This window comes from Haplochromis burtoni, unplaced genomic scaffold (assembly GCF_018398535.1).
Source record: "Haplochromis burtoni strain Fernald_Lab_line unplaced genomic scaffold, NCSU_Asbu1 Contig_162, whole genome shotgun sequence".
In the NCBI taxonomy this organism is placed as follows: Eukaryota; Metazoa; Chordata; class Actinopteri; order Cichliformes; family Cichlidae; genus Haplochromis; species Haplochromis burtoni.
The window spans coordinates 33517-56456 of NW_024582523.1; the positions used below are offsets into that span (position 1 = coordinate 33517).

The 22940-nt window shown below is 42.8% G+C and overlaps 1 protein-coding gene across 1 annotated transcript in view; it reads left to right on the forward strand.

Moving 5' to 3' along the window:
• raraa (retinoic acid receptor, alpha a) overlaps positions 1-22940 on the forward strand; it is a 101855-nt gene that overhangs the window by 21640 nt on the left and 57275 nt on the right. Inside the window, exon 2 of the mRNA XM_005932789.3 lies at positions 2143-2977. Coding sequence (XP_005932851.1) covers positions 2824-2977 — 154 coding nt within the window. The 5' untranslated portion in view covers positions 2143-2823. The remainder of the gene's footprint in view (positions 1-2142; positions 2978-22940) is intronic.

Genomic DNA, 22940 nt, shown 5'->3' on the forward strand with positions numbered 1-22940 from the left:
GAGTTGCAGTTCCTCATTTAAAGTATCGGTTCAACGTTTGTGGCCTCCTTAGTTTATTAGATTTAAAAAAATATATGGCATTGCATCACTTCAGTGTGCACTTTCAGCAATGCTGTTGCATTTTACGCGATTGCAGCAAGGTTCAATGCAGAATGTATCAAGCCAGTGTTTCGTAATGCGTATTGTTGTGTTGTAGTCTGAACCAGATGCAATATCCTGATGGAGATTGTTACTATGTGACTCTTAACTATTTTTTTTAGGTCAACAGGGGCTTTAAAAGCAAATAAAACTATACCTAGCTCCCATGGGCTGTAAAGGCTTTCAGGCTCTCATGTGCTCATCTCCTGACCACCATACACACCAGCTCATTGTGACAGAATGACTGCATAGCACTTTGGCAATAAGCATATGAAAATAAGGCAGCTTAAAGGAAGTCCAAGGCCATGTAGTCTGTAGTGAATAAACTCACAGATGTTTGTAAAAATCAAAGAATCATGTGACTAAATATGTTAAGAGAAAAGAACTACTCCATCACCACGTTGCCTATACTCATGTCAGATTTATGTCAGTTTCATTTTTACCATTTACAGTGAAACTAGTAACAATTATTCATTTATTAGCTAAACAATTATTAGTGGTCACTAAAAGAGGAAAAGGTACGAGTTTTAACATTTTGCTGTAGCTCAGATACTTTAGCCTCACATTAATGTTTCCAATAGGGGCTCTTAATTGAAAACATAGAAATGAAGATGGAAATTTGGCCTTTTATGTCAATCATAGGTTTTTGGTAGTAACGTACAAATGTCTGTGAAGATCCCTGTGTCGCTGCCATCTGTTGTGACCCTATTTCACCCTTAGTTAATGGTGTAAAATGGCGAAAGGCAAGTCAGGAAATAAAAACTTTCCAATTCTTAAAACTTAAACCCCCTGGTGAGTGTTTAAAACGTTTGTGTAACTGTTCATGTTCACAAACCAACTATGTTGTATACAAATACACAGAAGAAGAAACAGCACTTTTATTTAAATAATTGAATCAATCGCCATCTAAATGGCACTACGATCAAATGTAGTATGATGATGATGATACAGACAGTGGGGGAACACGACAAGTAACATCAGAGTTGTTCTATCTATACCAAAGTTATATGGTCTATTTTTTCACCTCATTATGTCGTCGTCGTCGTCCCCCCCCCCTTTCCTAAATTAGTTATTAATCTGTACATCTGTGCATGCCTCTCCTGTCATATATCCCAGCGCTTTCTGTACACCACACAAGTGGAAACAGGCACACGAACACGTCTGACTTAACCCTTCTCTCTTTACAGGAGTTCATCCATGATGTCGCGGTGTAATTCATGCTAGAGTGCTACATTCCTGCTTCGTGCAAAGACACATTCCACATGCATCTTTTCTTTCTGTGAGGCATCTGTGTGGTTCGAGTTGTTTTACTGCTCTGCATCACATCCACTGACTCATAAAAAGGTCATTATGGTCTAAAAAAACAAAACAAAAAAAGTTTGCTCATTTTATGATGAGCTGTTTGGGATAAATGGCTTTTCTCATATCCCTGTGTATATTGTGATGCTAATGTACCATTCTATGATAATTGTTCTCCGGGTGTGTAGATGTCAGCGCGCTCTTGCCTGCTCATGCTTTCCGTGGTGATTACAGGTCTGTTTGTTCACGTCTCGCTCATAATTTGGAAGCGAACTCTGCAGCAGGAGTCTCGAGCGGTTCCCAGAAATGCCGCCTTGGGTCTCACCTCTGGCTTCTGCAACTGGTGTAATTAGCAAAGTTTTCTTTTGCGGCGCTCTCTTCATTTATGTTTTGGCTCGCCTCCCACAGTATTTGTACTCTGTCACTGTTAATGAGCGAGTGTGTGAGCGCACAAAGCTGAGAGGAGACATCACACACCCACTGCTCGCATCGCAATTTTAACACTCCATTAGATAATTAAGGCGGATGGGGTGTTTTTGTAACGTTTCAGATGAGACATTACCATTAATTAGTGTCAAAAGAAAAGCACTGTTTTGCTCAAACACTTAAGTACAAAGGGAAGCGATCTCTTTACCTTGCCACTGAAGCACTAAATGATCTCCTTTTCTCTCTCTCTCTCTTTTTCTTTTTTTTTTTTTTTCTTAGACAGAGGCTCTGCAACTGCGAACAGGGGGCCCATTCAGGGAGAAGAGCTTTCTCCTGGCATCATGTGATCTGCACTTTTCCTAGGAGCGCTCTGCAGTTGAAGAGTGGAATGACGTCCCCGTGAAAGCATCACAACCACTAGCACCCCCATCACCGCCATTGCCGCTCCTGACTGTTGCCATCAAAGTGCACCTCTTCTTGACTCAACTTGCCTCCTGTCTTTCTCTGCCTTCATCTTCGAGATAAGGAATGGCCGCGTTACTTCCCAACGCCTCTTGCAAATAAGACCGTTTCACAATCCCAGAGAAAGGAAGGATAGAACGCTCCACATTCCTCCTTTATACTTCGGCCCCATTTTTCTTTTTTTATCTTTTGTGTCCTTAGTAACTCAGCCCTTAACACACACACAGACACACTCACCCACATACATTCGCTAAACCCAATAGGATTTTGCGGCCATTTTCAGGGCAACCTTGTGAACCTTAAGGAGATATTTTCTTTTTTTCTTTTTTTTGCAAACTTTGCCTGTTGGAATATCTTCTTACCCAGCATCCTTATGGGGGATTAAATCCTTACAGGAATCCATACTGACTCCTGACTGTGGCGCTGTTGCCTCTCAGTGAGGGTTTTTTCTTTACCCCAGTGAGGTCTTTTCGTGACTTGTAGGTGGACTGAGCCATCATGGCTGGGAAGGGCAACCCGGTGCCGGGCCCCCACCTCAACGGCTTCCCCGTGCCCACCTACTCCTACTTCTTCCCCCACATGTTGGGGAGCCTGTCGCCTCCAGCCCTGCCGGGACTGCCTCTCAGTGGATACAGCACCCCCTCACCAGCCAGTGAGTAGAGTTTGAGCAACTTTTCAGTTTTCTCTGCGTTGGTTCGCGTTTTGCATGTGGAAGTGTTTGATGCTCTGGCTGTTGTGCAGGTTTTGAGTGACAGGAGGTATGGAGATTTACTTTCCTTTGTGCGTGTGTCCTGGTTTCTCTGCGCTGCTGTGGCTCACAGTTTCCGGTACAGCTCGCCTGCTGTGTGTATTTGCGTACATACTCGTATGCTGGTAAAACACTTTCATCTCGTCCTGTTTAGATCATTCTTGTTTGAAAGGTGTGTGTGTGTGTGTGTGTAAGTGTGTGTTGGTAAACAGACACACACACACACCCACATGCCCATGTCGCCTCCAGCGCTGTCCTTAATTTACAAACCCACACACACGCATTGCAACGTCAACATAGATCACAAGGAAATGAGGCAGGACAGCCAGAAAGGAGCATTGTTCATTTGGGGAACACACATTTGGCAAGTGTTCCGAAAGTAAATCTCGGAAATACTGCCGCAGACAGCGTTCTTCTTATAACTTCTTTATTCAATCCATCAAAAGCTTCAGAGCGAACTGGCAGTGTTGCTTATTAAAGTTGGACTTGGTGGAAAAAGTACTTGTTCAGAAGTAAATTAAAGTGTTAGTGGTTTATTAATTCAGAAAATGGAATGGGAAATATGGTTAATTGTGAACAGTGATGGGAAATAGAACTTCTAATGTTGAAGATTGTAAAATCTTCATCCTTTTTTTTTTCTTCTCCAAACTAGTTATGTTATGTTATAGCTGTTTTTTCCACAGCTTTGGATTCAGTATTTGGACTCAGTCAGGCTCAGTCAGGGGGAACAGTGTTGGTGGGTTAGTTAGCGGTTTGTGGGTGTCAGTTAGGATAAGATATTTGTGCATGTGTCCATATGTGCGTGCAGGCTTTTCTGGCATTCAGAGGTTTCTCCTTAGTTTCACCACATTATGGTGGTGCTGTGATTGGCACTGATAGGATGAAGGTTCTCCATTCAAATCTGCTGTTATATTATATTGAAAGCTAGTTCTAATTTGGCAATAGGTGTGAATGCCCTCTGATAGACGGGTCCAGGGTTTATCCCATCTCTCACCCTGTGACAGATAGGATAGCCTCTAGCCAAAGATGCTGGCGTATAACTGCAGGAAGAAATTGTTTGGTTTTTTTGGGGTAAAAATTGGAACGCAAAGGTTAGCTGTGACTGAACTTTCAATACAATGTGAAAGAAGACTGAAAATGAAGATTGAAAAATGCTAGAATCAGTCACCATATATCATTGGGCAGCCATTGTGTCATTTAATCTTTAAGAATACATCACATTTTTCAAAGGTCATCCAAAGAATTTTCTCAGAGCATACTGAAGTATTTCAACCTTCAGTCTAAGACAAATACGCTGAAATAAAACAAAGTACAGAGAGAGCTGGCAGCTTTCAGAGTCTCACAGTGTTGTTGTTCTTCAGTTATGCTAATCTCCAGTAAAGGTTGAAATGACTGCAGTGGTTTGACAGATTTATCACTTATCTTAAGAAAGTCAGATTTATGCACTCTGTACAGTTTGTATACTTGATCTGCAAAGTAACTTGTAACTACAGATCACAATATTGTGAATTATAGATGATTATAGGTTGGTGGAATTACAAAGGTAATAGATATGTATGGTAAATGGACCACCACCACTGTGTACAGAACAGTAATGCGCTTGGACAATCTCTTAATGTGCTAACGTAGAGGGAGCAACAGAAACAATAACTGAAGCAATGAAGTCGGTCAGTTTGTGTGCATTAGTGTGGACAAAGCTGTCAAACCCTGTGCTCACTCGCACAGGTTCAGAGGGGGTCAGCCTATTGACTTTCTATCTGCTGGAGCTTGTGTTGGCAGTCAGGGTGGAGGGAAGTAAAGAACAGGCCGTGCCCAGCCCAGTCACTCCCACTTCCCCAATACCAGATACCACACCTCACCACATAAACTGGAGCGCTCGTCAGATTCCTCTTTTTTTTCTTTTTCTTTATTTTTTAAACGCTCTTTGCAAGCGTGCGTGCGTGTGTACATTCCTGCATGTGCGTCTATGCACGTCCACGTGTGTATCCCTTGTCCCAGTGTTTGCCATGTGGGGCGGCAAGATTTCTTCCGTTTTGCCTGGACAAACATTTCCTGTCAGTAAACACTGGAGAGCCAGGGACACCACAGTTTCCTGACGTGCATGAGTACACATTCGCACATGCACACACGGACAACATAAACACAATCTTTGCCCTTCATGCTGGCTCACTTTCTCTCACTCGTGCTCTGCCTCGCATGTAGATAACTGCAGGCATAATTCACACATGCTCACGCACGGAGCAGCAGAAACGCGCACCTCCTTCCATACACTCGCACACCACCTTCACCCCCTTTTTCTCTTCCCTCCTCCTCATCTAGCTCTCTGGCAGATCATTGCTCTCCCCCTTGCTCTTTTTCTTTCTTTTTCCTTTCCTTCCTTCCTCACCCACGCACACACTCGCGTAGCACACATAAACATCAACAAACACACACACACCAGCTAAGCTCCCATTCAGTACTGAGCACTGAGGAAAGAAGAGGGGCTGCTGAGGAAGACGGAGAGAGTATTTGGAGCTTGAATGCAGGAGGAGAGGAGGGATTTAGAAACTCTTCACCTAAATGCTAATAATTACACGCATGTATGTTTGCACTCATACATGTTTGAGCAAATAATGTGCTTTTCCCCCCTTTTAACTGGAAAGTTGCTTACAGCTGGCCAGATGAATAGCTTTGACCTTGTTAAAATTTTCAAGGTCAAGCTTTGTAGTTGTTAACACAGAGCTCAGTTATGTTTTATAGCTTCATTATGTTCGCAGCTGGGAATGAACGACAGCTGTAAACAGAATGAAAATCATATCTGATGATTAGCTTGTTTCTAGATCGTCCGCAGACATGACTTTGGGGTGCAGGGATTTTTTTTATTAGTGCAAATGCTTAGCTGCTGTTCTTATCACCTTTGTGGCAAATAATTTGCATATTTTATAACATTAATATTTGAATCCTCGTGCATTATTTTCCACACATAGGGTCGGATTGGCCCTTGATTTAAATCAAACACACAAAATGAATTATTAACGTTTGCGACATTGTGGTAATATTGAATGCTGAAAGAAAGCATGCTTATTTTCTGCGCTTGGTATTGAAATGGACTGACTGAACCGGCTAGCCCCGGCCTCCTTTCTCATCTTGTTTCCTAACCAAGACATGTCATTCAGTTAACTCTCCAAAGAGGAGCCCTACTGGTGGTCTAGACCAATTGCAACATTTATGAACAGCAGGCTGGCGGCAGTTCTAGCTCTGCTCTGAAGACCTTTTTGGAAATGTTCTGCCACTCTATCTACAAACTGGAGCAAATGAAGTAGATGGTAATCCTTGCAGAAGAGCAAGGATTGTCGTCGTCAGCTGTAGTCGAAAGATCCTGCAGTTAGTCTTTCTGAGAAACTCACTGGATAAGCAGCTGATTAATATCACTCTGCAATGTTTTGTTTCCCAAAGTATTTATGAGTCAATATTTGTAGAAGAACACAGTGTGACGAGAAGCTGATTGCTACCACCTGTTTGCATCCTTAATGTGTTTTTGGTCCAGAAACACCTGCATTTTTCTTTTTGTTCAATTGCACTCTAATCGCTGATGTAAAAGACCGTCATTAGAAATTCTTGAAATGAATAATGGTGAATAAACAGTCATGAATCCAGGACTTGGCATATGGTTTAAAGCAGAAATCATTTACAATCAAAAGCTTTCGCTTAAAAAAAAAAATTCTGTCTTTTCTTTCTGCTTTCCTCCCTCTCTTCACACTCCTCCGCCTCCCCTTCCTCAGAGTCGGACATCACTGAGAAAGGGGAGGCTAACTCTGCCAGTCAGCTCTGGTCTGTTGTGGGGTTTTGTTTTTTTTTTTAGTAAACCACAACAGGCCAATTATTTGGACCAAGCACAGCAGGAGGGTTAATCTCAGCTTACAGCTCATCTCTCTCTCCCTCTGTCTTCAGATCCTGCCTCCTGGGTTACATCTTCACATCACATTATCTGAAAATCATCAGGTTAGGTTACGCACTGGAGCAGATCAGTTTCAGATATTGATAATACATTTATAGCCTGCAGCTTTATTAGTTAACGGAATATTATGACTATGGATTGATCCCAGTCGCGCAACCACGAACTTGCACGTTGCTGTATTGAACAGTATGTGCTCATTACATGCACGCTCAAACATAGGCACATACAGCACACCTCTCATTAGTGTTTTTGATTAAATTCCTCTCACTGCAGGCCTGTATGAATATGGAAGTATCCGGCATTAACACCTGCAACTATCGATCCCGTCATTATCATTTAATCCTTCTGCTGTCTGTCACCAAGCTCACTAACACTGTACTATTACATTAGCGCAGTGTTATGAGTGATCATAATGAATGGAGCCAGCTTCCTACCTGCTGCCGCGATGGACTAATTGGCTTTTCCCCACAGAGCTCTCTTGTTTCAGCAGCCACAGTAATTGCTTGGTACAGGAGCGTTTCCTAGGATGGCTAACCCGCACCAGCACCATCTCGTTTGACTTATTAGAGGGTGAAATGGCATTTATGAATGTACTTTGGGGCCAGTAGGAGAAATACTAAAGGATATTTTCAGACCTCAAGGAAGGTTATATGTGTGTGTGTGTGTCATCCCATTAAGCAGCCCGTTGCGGAATGTACAAACCACGAGCAAATATGGATATGGTAATACTGGGCTGTGTGTGTTGGTTTCTGGGACAGACAGGTGGTTCCTCTCTGCGATGGTGGTCTGCAGGAATCAGAGGGCCGTGTCAGTGCACTCCATGGGTGGCAAACACAAACGCACACAAGCACACACTTTCACACACACATAGCTTGTGTGGAAGGGATAAGTGTAATGACAGTGAGAATCACCTTTTCTATCAGGTTACCAGGTGCCAGCTATTTAGCTCCTTCGGATAGACACACACAAAGACTCTTACATAGAAGCAGTACCTCTGGAGAGCTGCTTGTCATTATTGGAAAGTCATTTGAGGGATGCCAATACTCTGACGGTGGAGACGCGGGCTTATTAAACATGGTGTGTAAAACACATCCAGCATGTCAGCAAAGCACTTGTTCACCCCAGCTTAATGACCTTGTTAATTAACTGCTCAACACTTGGAGGTTGAAAAATGAGCACAAGGACTATCCTATTCTTAAGTTTTCAAAGAAGCAATAGTCTCTGAAGGTACTTTGGGAGTAGTTAGACTAATTCAGCGGGCTTTATGGGTTATTAATATTACTTTTTTTTTAAAAAAGAAAAAAAGCCATTTTCACTTTGCTTTTGTTGAGTAACAACACATTTAATGTATAACAAACTTTGTGCTACCTTGTAACGTATGATAAATTAGTGATAAATGGCATCTAAATATAGGTTCAATGAGGCGTTATAGGCCTATCCTAGTATCAAGAGCATGCACAAGATCAAAAATATCAATGGCTTTTATTGGCAGCTGCCACAATCTACTACTGATGTTTCTGTATATGATCGTGTGTTAGAATGAGAGTGGCCTCCTTATTGTGTATCAAAATGAGCTTCTGGGCTTTGTTCATTAGGATTGCAAGGACAGGAGTGCAACAAAAGAGTGCCCATTTTAGGAGGGAAATAAAGGGCAAAAAGGAGCAAGTGGAGTTTGTTTTGTTTTATTTTTGTCTAAAAAGGAAAAATATGAAAGGCAGGAAATCAGAGTGTTGCTAGCTTGCACGTGTGCTAGGAGTAAGAGCCACAGGCACACATACTCTGGTTTTGGCAGCAACCTTGTCTTGTGCAACCATCGTGCACCAGAACACCTGCAAGTTTAGCCAACGGGTGCCCACTAGGAAACCCATCACCCTCGCTGTTAGTGCGCTTGCCTTTCCATGTGTTCGTCCTTCCTCGCTCCCCCCCCTTCCTTTTTTTTTTTTTCTGGCTCCTGCTCGTCGTCTTTCAAACCCCTCTTCAACATTTCTCTCCCCTCCTTCCATTACACCTTTCTGCACTCCCTTTTCTTTCTTCATACCTGCACTCCACCCTCCTCTTCATTCACCACATTTTTACTCCTATCCCCCTTTCTTCCCACCCTCCTTTTCTCCACCTTAGGACTTGACAGAGCTATCATTACCATGCCACCTATTTACTCGCAGGCTGTTATTTTCCATTTGCTTTGAGGGGACTTGGGGCCAAATCCCTGCCCACAATACTTGATCCTAACCACAGGATTTATCCCCGAGTAGCTTGGCAAGTGCGGTCCACTCCCCAAGCTCCCCCCCTTCTTTTTATTTTCTTGTCCTCTCTCCTTCCTTTTTCTTTTGCTTGCTCTCTTATTCTGTCTTTCTTTCTACAGGTTTTTCTCTTCCACGGTTGCTTATGCAAATACAGGCCCTTCTTTTCAAAGAGCTGTCTACCAGTAATCCGATGGATGGCTCCATTTTCCCAGTGCTGCACACACAGACAAACACACACATGGATTGCATACAGTGTTAGGATACAAGGACACATGCTATCTCTCATAAACATTCGCTCCAGTTGCCGCATTCATGCACTCATGCATGCAGATCGACATACGCATACAGTGACACAAGCAGGGAGAACCCCCCTCCTCTGCAGCACGAGTGTTATATTTTGAGTAGCTGTAGTAGGGCCATAACAACTTCAAAACCAGCAGGCTGTCGCCAGCAGCCATGCAGCACTCAGTTGGGTAAACACTGGCATAATCTAAATCTCTCTGTGATGCTTTAGTGCAAGGATCTTTATTTCTACTCTCTTCAAAGGCCCCTGAAGGAAGTCAAGACAAGGGTAAAGAGATAAGAAGTCCCTCTTTTTTCCCCTCCCTCCTTTTTCTCTCTATTCTTCTATCCTTTCCCTCAACCTACTCTTTCAATGACCCCCTTCTCTTTCCTTTTATCTCTCCTCCCCACCCTTTCCACACATGCGCACACATATATCTCTATCTTCTTATGCCCTTTTTGCAAAACGCATAGCGCACAGCCATAATTCACACTGCTGCATACATTCAAATGTCAACGACTCTCTCTCTCACAGGCATCATTCCTCTATTGTCCTTTCATAAGCGGTAGGAATGACGGCATCTGTAAAATATAGGACAGTTACCTAATAGAGGAGACGAGAGAGGGAAGAAAAGGAGAGTGGCAAGGAAAGGTGGCGAGAGGTTGTGCAGGTCTGCCCCGCACCGCTCAGAAAGTGATTGAATTATCAAGCAGGGCTTTTGCTTGTTGTCCAAGAGGGTTTCAGAGGGGAAAGCCCTTTTCTCAGCAGCTAATGCGCTTTTTCAGCCTGGCACAATGGCTAACTGTGTTGTGGAGAGGGGCTAAGAGAGCTCTGTTCGCCCAGAGCTCATGGGGCCACCAGCTCTCTCTTGGCACTTCTCTAAGGGGCCTCTGGCCACACTTAACCTCATGGCTGTCTGCTAGCATTAACACATAACCTCTTCAGAGTGGAAAGATAATGCACTTGTGACAACATTAGCACATTACAGTCCTAAGTGTACCACGGGTTGGCTAATGCAGAATGAATTGTGCTGTCTTTAGATACTCATTAGCATTCCAGAGGTTTGTGGAAACGCATGCTTAATGATCTCTCGACCTTCCGTGTCCTCCTGGGGTGCCAGCAGCTTGTTTTTCCAGTTATGTCCTTTTTAAAAAATGACTTTGACTTATAGATCGCAACCCCTTTTCTGGAGTCAGATACTGGAATAGGAACGCAAGGTAAAAGTTGTCAAGCTGTGACTGCAGCTCTTTTTTTTTTTTTAAACAGAGAACATTATGACCTGGTGTCATTTCTAATAGTAACAATAAATCACAGGTTATATGTTATTGAAATTAAATTGCACAGTACCTTTTACAGTGTTTACCACATACCACACCCTGTGTCTTTAAGCCCTGTGTTAGGAAAAGAAGCAGATATTCAGGACTGTAATTATTGCTGGTGTATAGAGGGGAAAGAAACACAAGCATATGTGCTCCAGACGGGATTAAAATCAGCGATCAGCACATGCAATATTAAAATCAACAAATCTCTCTTACAGAAATAAATTCCAGCTGCATGAGGCACAGATGTTGGGTGTGAATTCATAAATCCTTCGGGGTCTGCAGGTTATCCAGTAAAATTAAAGGCTGTCTTATATTTGGCCCTTTTTGTTCCCCCTGTTTGGTAAATGGTAAATGGCCTGTATTTATATAGCGCTTTACTAGTCCCTAAGGACCCCAAAGCGCTTTACATATCCAGTCATCCACACACACATCGACTGGTGATGTCTTGCCCAAGGACACAACGACCGAGACTGTCCAAGCCGGGGCTCGAACCGGCAACCTTCCGATTACAAGGCGAACTCTTGAGCCACGATCGCCCCATCGTTGAACTCACAGCAAAGAGCTGAGGAGTGCGTCTTCTTTTGAATATGATATTAAATCAAATTCTTTAAGTTAGTTTAACACTGAGCAATCTTTTTTTTTTTTTTTTTTACTGATCAAGCAATTTATATCTAATTCAAACAGAAGATGTTCAGTCACACAGATATTTAAGCGTTGTCTAACCCAACTAATGGGTTTATATTGTAACTCGTTATATAAGACAGTGCAAATTACTTCTAAACCTGCAAATTATGGTGTGATGGGCCATACATTTTTGTGCTGTGGTCTCAATGCTCCATTTTTCGTTCTCATTTTCCTTTTACCTCTCGCTCTTTTGCCTTCATTTTTCATCTCTCTGATCTCTCTTTTCATTCCCTGCGTCGTTTTCTTTTCATCCATAGAAAACAGCTGTTCAGCAGGTAGCCTGTGATTAGTGCTACGAGGCACCTGAAACTTGCCCTGGCGTTTGACAGCCCTTTCAGGCCTCACACTCCTTTTATCATCGTGGTCCAGTCTTCCTTCATTTCACAGAGACATTATGCGAGTGCGCTAAGCGGACGGAGAGGATGTGATTAGTGACACCGCTTTGAAATGGCCTTCTAAACAACTGGTGTGCATTATGCCTTGATTAGTCCCTTAATTTGATCTCATGCAACAAACAGATGTTCGCTCAGTCTCACAGTCATACCAGCCACAAAATTGTCTGCCAGGATTGTAACAGAAGCCTGTTTTGCACAATAACTCTCACTGCCATAACCTAATTATTCTGAGCAATGCCACAAAACATGAACCGGCAACTATAAAACATGCAACACAGGGACACCAGTCAACCTGACATGCAGAGCACTGAGTGGATTAGACTGTGCAGGGTTTTCAGTGCAGTTTGATTTGATGGACTTCCACAGCAGTCACAATGATCAGTTACTGCCAAGTTAAAAATATCAGGTATCAGTTTGGATGGATTGTAGCACTTCTTTTTCTTTTAATCTTCTAATTCTTGCAAACAGGGATGTTTGGTGGCACACGGTTTTATGGATCTTGTCTCTTTTAGTTGTTTAAGCTTGCACAATACACATCTTGACCAAGCACCAACACCACAAAATTACACAAAAGCAGCCAAGTCTTTTAATCAGCTGCTTGGTTTGTGTATACTGTGTGCTGAAGAAAAATCTGAAACAGAGAAACTATGTCCCACAGCAATGCAATCAGGGAAGATTATGGTTTGTCATCTGAAATACTCATCTGAGCATTAGATGCCAAGCAGGCTGTAGTTCAACAGTGATCAGCCTGTTTTATGTTTGTAGAAGTGTTTTTGTCTCATCACACAGCGGCTGGTCATGTGTTCACAAGTAAAACGCTTTCCACCCGCCTTAAAGCATATGATGTGGTGTAAAGATAGAAGCAAAGATGCATAGACCTTTAGTAAACACTTAATTTTCATCCACCGTATAACTCACTTCTCCCTTCGGAATTTACTTTAAAATCCAATTATTAACAAATAAATCTCCACACGGACAAGCCCTCGCTTATAAAGCAGAGATTCTGAGACGTCATCACTGCAGCCGGCTTCTCTGGTCTTCTAACCAGGGTCTTCAAAATGTCCCAGAGGCAATCATGTTTTTGAAGCTATAGCATCCAAACTTTGGTATGGCCTGTGAGATCTCTGATTTGTTTTAAACGACTGCTGAAAACACATTAAGCTATTATAGGTTAGCTTAACTCTTAATCTTCTCCCCTGTGTTTTGGGCCGTAGTTTACAACCATTTGCTTGTAAAGAATCAGCTTGCGTGTTCAAACATGTACAAGTATACATTTTCAAACATACGGACACATAAATAACGACATAATTTGTGGCTATATTCATATTCTGAAGTTGTAACTCTGTTTTCAAAAGTCCTATACAAATAATAATTTTTAATTCTATTGATGTGTTTTCTATATATGTATAATTGGCTAATATGATATATCAGCCTGTGGTTGTAGCATATGTCTTATAAAAAAACATTTTAGGATGTGTTAGATCTATAAAGTACAAATTTAAAGTTATGGATATTCCACTTTATGCATTCTTCTTTTGGCCTGTGTTAAAAATGTGTTGAAATAAATTCAAGACAAAAACACTATGATCCTTCACATATGATTTATCCATTCAGTATCAGCTATGAATATCTAAAGCAGCACTTCTCAAGGAGAGGGGGCAAATACTCAAAGAGAAAGATTTAGAGTGACACTATATACCTGGAGCCCAAGACCTTGCTCTTTGACCTGAAGATGCCTCTAATAGATTCTTTGAAAGAAAGCTCGAGGGCTAAAGAGAAAGATGGTTAGAGGGAGAGCGCGAATGAAGGTAGTGAAGGCTCCCTGCAGGCATCTTAAATCACAGCAGGCCCAGACTTCACCAAGAATCAGGAGCAGATTCACGCTTTCCACAGATGCCCACCGACTCTTTCACATACCTCCAGCAATATACAGGTGGTGCACGATCTGCAATGAGAAAGTATCCCCATGTAGACAAACGTTTAGCTTCCTCATTCTCCAAACCCCTATAAACTGAGCCGCTGTGTTTCAGTTTCTCAGACGCCTGTACAGCGGCGTAGATGCACTTTTAGTTACATCAGCTGTTTATGAACTTGTGATTGGAATGTAGGTATGACTCTGTTTACTGTAAACACGGAGAAAGCCTGAAACGGAGTGACGGAGAGATCAGGTTGTGCCACAGATGGGTTTTTGCTGATTCAATATTTACTCATCAAACAGAACTATTTCCTGTAAGCACTTCATGTCAGGCCAAACTCACTCTGTCTCTCAGCACCACCTCTCGCTTTATCTCCTTTTCTCCCCCCCACCCTTGGAGCAGGCTTTCATGTCGCTCCCTTTCATCGTTGTAAACTTTTGCGGGATTTGTTTTCCCTCCCCGGTTTGCTTTTGTTTGTCCGTCTTTCCCAGCGTCTTCTTTCTCAAGCATCAGATTCCTTTTCTCCTTTTTTTCCCCCCTGACTGTTGCAAACCTTTCACAGCAACTGTCTTTAAAGAAAAAAAAAATAGGACATGCTAATCAAGCCGTGTACACAGAGAGTACACAGTGAGTGAGCTGGTTTGACCTGGGGAATTATGTTGCTTTAAATAATACACTAACTGATGTTCCCACGGGCGTGTGCAAGACAAGTGAGTGTGTTTTAGCATTTGATTAAGTCCGGGAAACGTCCACACCTTTTCTTAATTTTGTGTGTTTGAGTTTGCCTTTCTTTTGTCCCCGTGGGCTTGGCCGCTCGTACATGAATGGCGCAAAGACAGCGAGTATTTGAACGTCTTTCTGAAGTGCATTAGCCCTGACAGATGTGCCGTCGAAGCCGGAGTCTCTTTAAAACCTTTTGAAAAATAGCCTTTATGTCAAAAGCAGATCGCTTGGACTTAAAGTACACATGGAAAGTAGTGGCGGAGCTTCGGGGGGGAAAGGTTTTCAGGGCGATATTTTTAAGTCTTTATCGTGAAGGTAGTCGTCTGTCTGTCGACACATTGGCGTGGCTGTTTGAACTGTGTGCCCAGGAGCTGACGTAGTTTTCCCCTGTGTCACCTTTACGTGCACATCTGTCCATTTCTTACTTTACTTCCCACCCGAGATTTGCACATTTGGACCATTCTACTGGAGCCTAACAGACTTCTCCTAAATGGGCCGCGAACAGGAATATTCATTGAGATATCTGAATTACTCACAGACCTCTTCCCCCATATTTTTCTTCCTTTTTTTTTCTGGTTATGTAACATGCTAATCAGTGACATTTAGAGACGCTGGTAGGTAGATTTGTTACTTATGGTCTAAATTAGGGTAGCAGTTTCCCTCGTCTTCATCTTTTTACAAGTGTTTGCTTTTGTAGGAATTTGCTTGTGTTTCTAACATCTTGGCTCCTTCATTGGACGCCCTTTGTCAGGACTACTTCAAGTGTTGTGTTACAGGACTTTGAGAAGGCAATGGATACACACAGACACACACACACACAGAAAGGAGAGAGGGAATTTCACTCCTCCTCTCACAGACTTCAAAGCTAGCTGCCCCTTGAGAAACTTCAAACGCCGTGGGGGCCATTAAAAGACAAAAATTATTTTCTGTAAGGTCGTGATTTATTTGATTGAAAAATGAAACCACTAACCCAAAAGACATTATTTTTTCCTTTCCAGGGCCTGCTTTACCAGGCCCAACCTAAATTGCTACCAGGTGGGAATCCTCTTAAGAGCAGAAACGCTCAACCCGAAGAGCCCAGGCTTTCTTGCTTTCTCTTGTCTCCCAGCCTCCACTTTTTCTCCATATCTCATTTTGTGCCTGCCTCTGTCTGTCCCCTTCTCCATTTTTCTTCATTAACGCCAAGCTGATTAAATACACACACACACACACACACACACTCCAACATGTCTGACTTTATGCTGTTATATTTCTTGTGGTGTAAGTGAAGGCTTAGCCCCGAGCACTAGAAAACAGCACTTCGCGACTATCAGTCATTGAAGAAAAGATAAGAGGTGGAGAAGGAGCCCAGTGAGTCTGGGAGAAATGGAGCAGTGGTGAAATTTAAGCATGTGAGAGAGTGATGGAGTTGAAAGAGGGGTGAAAATATAGGTGAAAAGTTGGATGGAATGAATTAAGGAAGTGGGGGTGTTTGTATAAAATAACGATGGGGACCAACAGAGGGAGAACGTTGTGAATGATAGATGCAAATTTAAAAAACAGGTAGATGAGATAAAATGTGAAATATTGTCCTTGGCCTTTGTGCAGTAAATTTGCAGTGTTGCATGCCACTGGAAGTTTTTATTCAAACTCAAATGTAGTCGTACAGCTCGTGCGTCCCCTGGTGCTCATAGATAAATACATCGTTGTGTTCGAACACAAGTGCTTGAGGTATTCTTTCAGAGTCGTGTCTTTCTTTCTTCATGATTCCTTCCATTTTGACCAAATTCCCGATTCTAGATGATCTGAAGCATCCCCCAGCATAATACTACCACCACCATGGTTCACTGTGGGGACAGTGTTCTTTGAGTCGTACAGCTCTCCCATCTTTCTCCAAACGTCTTTGAGGTCAAAGAGGTCTAGTTTTCTCTCATCTGAACAAATGACAGGCTTCCACTATGCATCCTTCTCCAAGTTGTCCTTAGCATACTTCAGTCTAGCTTGAAGGTATCTCTTCTGCTAAGCTGAGGAGGGGTTTGTTTTTTTGGTCTGCAACCTCGCAGTCCATTCCTGCAGGGTTCTAATGATTGTCTTCTTTGAGACTACAATTCCCGACTTGGCTAAGTCATTCACTGGTGTCTTGGCAGTTGTTCTGGGGTCTTTAGACACGTCTCTCACTAGTTTTCTTTCCAGAGTCTTTGAAATTTTTCACTTCCTACCTCTGCCAGGCTTGTTCTGTACTGTGTGGCTCTCTTTGAATTTCTTGATGAAGTGACAGCTCAAACCCTTGCTGAAGTTTTTATGCTGTGTGTAAATTGGCAGGTAGCCCTCAGTTTTAACTTTAGCATTACGACCTTAAAGCAGCTCGTTGCATAACAGTGGTTTGTGCTATGGCTCAAGAAAAAGGTCAGTTTCTCAGGGGCCTAATAACATTATATGTAATGTTTTTTTCTGAAATAATCCTTTTAATAATTTAATATAATATAAAAACGAATATGTCACATTTCATAGTGAGGCTAATACTTGTGTCCTCATCTGCATAGTTGAAGTGTCTTACTATGCTCTGTATGATGTCAGTGAGAGCGGTTATCCTTAATATAGTGTGAGGTGTACAGGTCTGATTGGGAGTCCCACCCACCTGCTGTTTAACTAGCCCTTAAAAACAAGAATGGCTTTTAAGGTTGAGGAGCTAAAATGGCTTGTTTTTAGGCAGTGATCTTAGCGGCTGTAACCAGGCTGTACCATTGGATATCGGCTCAATAAATTTATCTTACTAGTAGATTTTGAGGAAATGCACACTAATCAGTGCAAGTGTGATGCGTAAGTGCATCACACTTGCACGTACTAAATACATCAGGCTCTTGCCGCAGACGGAAGGGGTGAGAGTTCTTGTTTTCTTTGCGAGGCAGTTGGGGTTTGTGATTTTGTGAATTTTGGTCTTAGCTTTGTTTATGTGCGTGTGTTTGTGTGAGAAACATAAAAGGCAAAAAATGTGTTTTTCTTACAGGCTGCCATTTTCACCAGCTGTCTTGCGGCTTGAGCGTTTTGGCCGCTCAGCACATGAATCACTCATTTCGAGTATGCCTGTGTGTTGCTGAGCGTATTTCATCCTTCCATGTGGACGTTCCCACTGTTTATGAGTGCATTTGTGTGTTCCTGAGTGTGTGTGTGTGTGTGTGTGTGTGTGTGTGTGTGTGTGTGTGTGTGTACGCCACTGATGAAATTGCATCTCCTCCTCCAACCCCCACCTCCTCTTCTTCTCCCTCTTCCTAATGTTATCTCACTTCCTCTGGGCCTCTGACAAACCCACCAAACAGGGAGAAAATAGAGCGCTTTATTGGGACGCCTGTCAGGACTCCCCCTGGATTTATGGCCAACAGACAGCGTTTATCACTCAGCCGAGAGAGGCAGAGTAAAAAGAGCTGGGGGGGAAGAAGCGGGGAGCGAAAAGAAAAGCAGGGTAGAGAAACACTGATCCTGTCCGCTATTTGCATACAGAACCACTCCGACTGACTGGAACCGTTTCTGGAAAAGGGATCATTAAATGATTATGCTGTTAACATCTTGAACACATTCACAGGGCAAAGCAGAGCCACTGAAGATGTTTGTTGAATTTATTATGTAAACTGTTCAAGACTGTTGAAAACTAATTGCACATTTTTGCATGTTTGCAAAGGGCAAAGCCAGTGGAGTAAACATGATTTCCGTTGTGTTGATTGATCAACAGCGGATGGTGACAAGGTGCTAAAAGGTAGCGCAGACATGAATGTTTTTGCGTGTAATTAGCATCTGAAGGCTCTTATTATTGCGTCAGAACGCCCGGGGAGACTTTTGCGATTGCATTTTCTTGCTGTTTTAAGTGTTGACTGTGTGTTTACATCTGCAGTTAGGAGTGTCCTTGTGTTGGAGCCCTCCAGGACAACATAGCGGAACACATTATGTGCTCTTTTATTTTTCCTTCCTCACAGTCTTATTGTTTTATTATTGTGACAGCTTTTAACCCTTTAGTTCTGCACTGTTAGAGAGCTAAAGTTAGAAACTTGTCCTCTGTTCTGAATCACTGTTAAATTCAGGATGTAGCCACAAACTTGGCTTTTGATGGGGAAAGTATAATGCCAGTAGAAGAATAGCTGTTACATTCACTGGTCAATTTGTTCAATATGCTCTCAAGTCATTGGTCTGGGAAGCACTGGTGTAACCTATGAGGAGAAAACTGCCAAATCCATGGAAAAACATCCATCCTATAATAGAAACACATTAAACCACTACTATTAACAGACATGTACTCAGAGCAATGTTGAGGTATCCCAACAAAGACACGCATGGGATCTTTCTTTTAGTGTTTATGCATGAACATAGGGCGGACAACGCAATCAAAGCAATTCCACAGTGATTATACTGAAGAAACATGAACAGGTAGAAACAAAGCCTGCAAGCCTGACTGCTCATCAGTTTGTTACCTGCTGAAGTTCAGGGTCTGGCAGCAGCTTTAATGTTACTTTGGGTCCTTGGCTAGCTTTGCGTTAGCACGCTGTCTGTGCAGATGCGTGCAAAGAGACAAAGTTGTGTTTGCAGTATAATGCAGTCATTTCTGTCCTGGATGCACTTTACCATTGCACATTTATCTCTTTGGACAATAATAGTCAAAGTAATCTCCATATCTTCGCTGTAGATGACTCACGCCATTTGCCTTCTCCCACACATGAACTGAAGTCGGCTGACTGTAGCGCAAGAATAACTGAAGAACCTTTGTAACACAAGTAACGACGTAATTATAACTAATGTAATTACTGAAATTAGAATAATAAAGGGTTATATTACTGCTTTACAGAAAAATGTAGGGTGATTACAGTAGAGTATAGTAACACTGATTCTGAGTCCTCTACAAACTAATTGACAGCAAGTCAATGCAGTCACTGATGTGGCTGCATTTTGTCAAAATATAATATAAACCTACATAATCAATCAAGTGGGGACAACATGCTATTAATTTATAAGAGTGTGCAACTTATAATGTGTGGTGAGGTTGGAGAAAAGTTAGGAAAGTGTGGATAGGTTACCTGACTTGGGCTTTGTGATAACTTGTCAGCTCACCAAGCTGTTGGACGCATGAATGGGAACATCTGCACTGGTGCTCTTTAGTTAAAAATAAACCATGTGATGTCAGGTCTCACATCACTGCACTGACTAGTCAGAAGTGGTGAGGAACTCCTTCAATGGGGTGGCTGTAGCTCAGGTGGCAGAGCAGGTCACTAATCAGAAGGTCGGTGGTTCGATCCCAGGCTGCCTCCTGGCTGCATGCCAAATATCCTTGGGCAAGATACTAACCCCGTGTTTGCCTACTGGTGGTGGTCAGAGGGCCCAGTGGCGCCAGTGTCCGGCAGCCTCGCCTCTGTCAGTGCGCCCCAGCTGTGGCTACAATGTAGCTTGCCATTGCCAGTGTGTGAATGTGTGTGTGAATGGGTGAATGACTGAATGTAGTGTGAAGCGCTTTGGGGTCCTTAGGGACTAGTAAAGCGCTATACAAATGCAGGCCATTTACCTTCAGTGTCTGTGGACAGTTCTTCACTTTAGTTCAACTTAACAAAACAAGAACAAGGGAAGCAAAGCTGTGGTCTTTTTTACAGAGCTGAATTCTCAGAGTGAGGGAGAGACCACTAAAAAAAACACAAAACAAAGCAACCAAGGATGGATCCAGTTTGCTGTGGCTGATTGAAGTAATCCAGAGATTATGTGCATCTTTTTCCTAGTGCCAGGTCGAGCAGTTGGAAAATGGATAAAATTGATTTTCTTTGGTAGACACCAAATGCTAAAATTTTTGTTCATCTAGTTTGTTCTGTTGCAGAAACAAAGCAGGTGTGGAAGGATGGTGCGCTGTCATAAGAACAAACCCGTCTTGACAGGAAGTACAGTCTGTACTCTACATTACAATATTCTCGCTCACTTTTAAGAGTCTTTGTTGAAGAGCAGCACAAACACTCGGTTAACAAGACTAAATTGTTTTTCTTGCAGTAAACACAAAGTTTTTACTATGCTACATGGAACTTGCCACATGACGGTAAACCTAACAGTGCATAGTGGGTCGCACATGAGCACATACAGGTGTACCTGTCATTCTTGTACATGCTAAGTAGCATACAGTGGAGACGCACGTCAGTCCACAGCTACACAGGGGTGCAACATAATGATGCCATTACAGTGATATTGTCGACAAACTGAGGCATGATTGGCAGAATGTATTTATAGAGAAATCTCAGGAGAAAGTTCGCAGCCCTTAATCATCTGCCTCCCTCGAAATTCTCTCACCATCGTCTGTCTCTGTCTGCTGAGAGGATGAATTAGGGTTGACAAAGCCTCTGTACAGGCTTTTAGTGAAGGGGAAAGAAAAGGGAGGGAGGGGGAGAAGTGGGTTAACAGAGTCATTAACACATGATGATTTAAGTGGTTTGATTTAGTGCCGTGCTACATTTTTCTGGCATCTTGGGCTATCCTCCTGTGGATTGGAGAGGAAAGAATTTTCTTTTCCCTTGCAACATCCTTCCTGCCCCCCAGGAGTTCCCCTCAGTGTGCTGCTATGCAGCCTTCTCCTCTTCCTTTTCTAACACGGCTCCTCCTCTTTTATCATCTTCCTTCCACCTTCAATCCAGCCTCTCACTTTCTTTCTCTCATTTTCTCTCTTTCTCCTATCTCCTCCCCAGTGTCCGTGTGTATTAAGATTTAATGCCCCAAACAAGCTTTCTGTGTCAGCCCACTGAGAGTGTCAGCAGGGGCGCTCTGTTCCCCCTTCTGTTTCTGCTGTGAGAATGGCTCTCAGAGCTGCTTAGACACAGGCATTCACTCATGGGGTGCTTGTGTTTTTGGCACAAAAATACTCACTCTCAGACATGCGCTCATGTGGTCTCACTTAAGACTTTTATCACACACACTGGCCCTTAGATGGGTGCCACATCTGGTCCAATTGGTTTGCATCTCATCCCAGCCTAGAAGGCACTGTAGGAGTGTCAGATGTGTGTGTGTGCGTGCGTCAGGCCACATACTGTCCTACCAATCACATTTCACCAATCCAGTGGTCCCTCTTTTCATGAAGGCGGGGTCTGACCTGCCTGGCCATTCAGAATTGGATTATGCAGCATCATGATTAGATTTGACCTTTGATACACACACTCTCACTGTCACTTACACACACACACACACACACACACACACACACACACACACACACACACACACACACACACACACACACACACACACACAAAGGGACACGCATTCACACTCCCATTGTGTCTGTAAGCAACTTTATTACCTACACACACACGCACACAAACACTCATGCATGCACGCGCACACTCATGCACATACTACAAGGCTAACACGCTCTAGGGGAGGAGGTATAGCACAAATCTCCTTCAACATCTCCTCTTTCTCATTTTCTCTCACATTCTTCTCTTTTCCTTTTTATTTTTTCCCCTCCCCACAACCCTTAATAAGAAGGAACCCCCCCCCATCCCTCCCTCTTTCTACCCTGCGGGCTGTCCCACTTCACTAACGTGGTGAATAATTAATGCCGGCAGGCCGAGTTGATTAAAATAACACATCAGGTCCCCTTCATTGAGAAGACTCATCGCTCCGTCATGATGTTGCTGGTACTGTGGCTGAAACCACATCACAGGAGGGAGTTATTCTTCACATTAACACTGATTGAGATTTTATGGATGGACGGGCATATGTGAAACATTGTGGTTTGCCGGTGTTTGGTTATTTATAGAGGTAGAAAAACGATTTAATAGCGCAAATTCAATGATTTTTATAATTGATGAACGGTCAAATGGCTTTTTGCGTGATTGTTTATAATACATCTCGTGGGTTTAAAAAGTAAAGCATGGAATCTCCTCTCTTGTCCACTGTCCTTTTGTTCCTCCTTTTATAAAGTTTTCAATTAAAGCAGATGACACAGGTCACAGGTGACACATGATGCATGTTTGTGTTTGCTAACTGCGTCTTTGCTTTTCTACTTGCTGTCTGCTTGGATGCTCTCAACCTGCCTTTTTCGCTGTGGGTTTAATAACTTTTTGTCTGAGTTATCTTTTCACAGAATACAAATAAAAACAAAGTTTTCATGTATTAGTGTGTTCATAGCTTTAATAAGCTGTGTTCACGTTTCAAATGCTGTCTCGTACAGACAGAGGCTGCTTGCGGAGTGTCTGTGTATGTGTGTGACATTACTGAGTGGGTGCTGAAGTGGGCTTGTTTACCATCCTTGGCTGCTCTGAACTGTGAGAGGCTGACTGGCCAAACACTCCTAATGAGCTCCTTCTCAGCTCTCTTCCCCACACACACACACACACACACACACACACACACACACACACACACACACACACA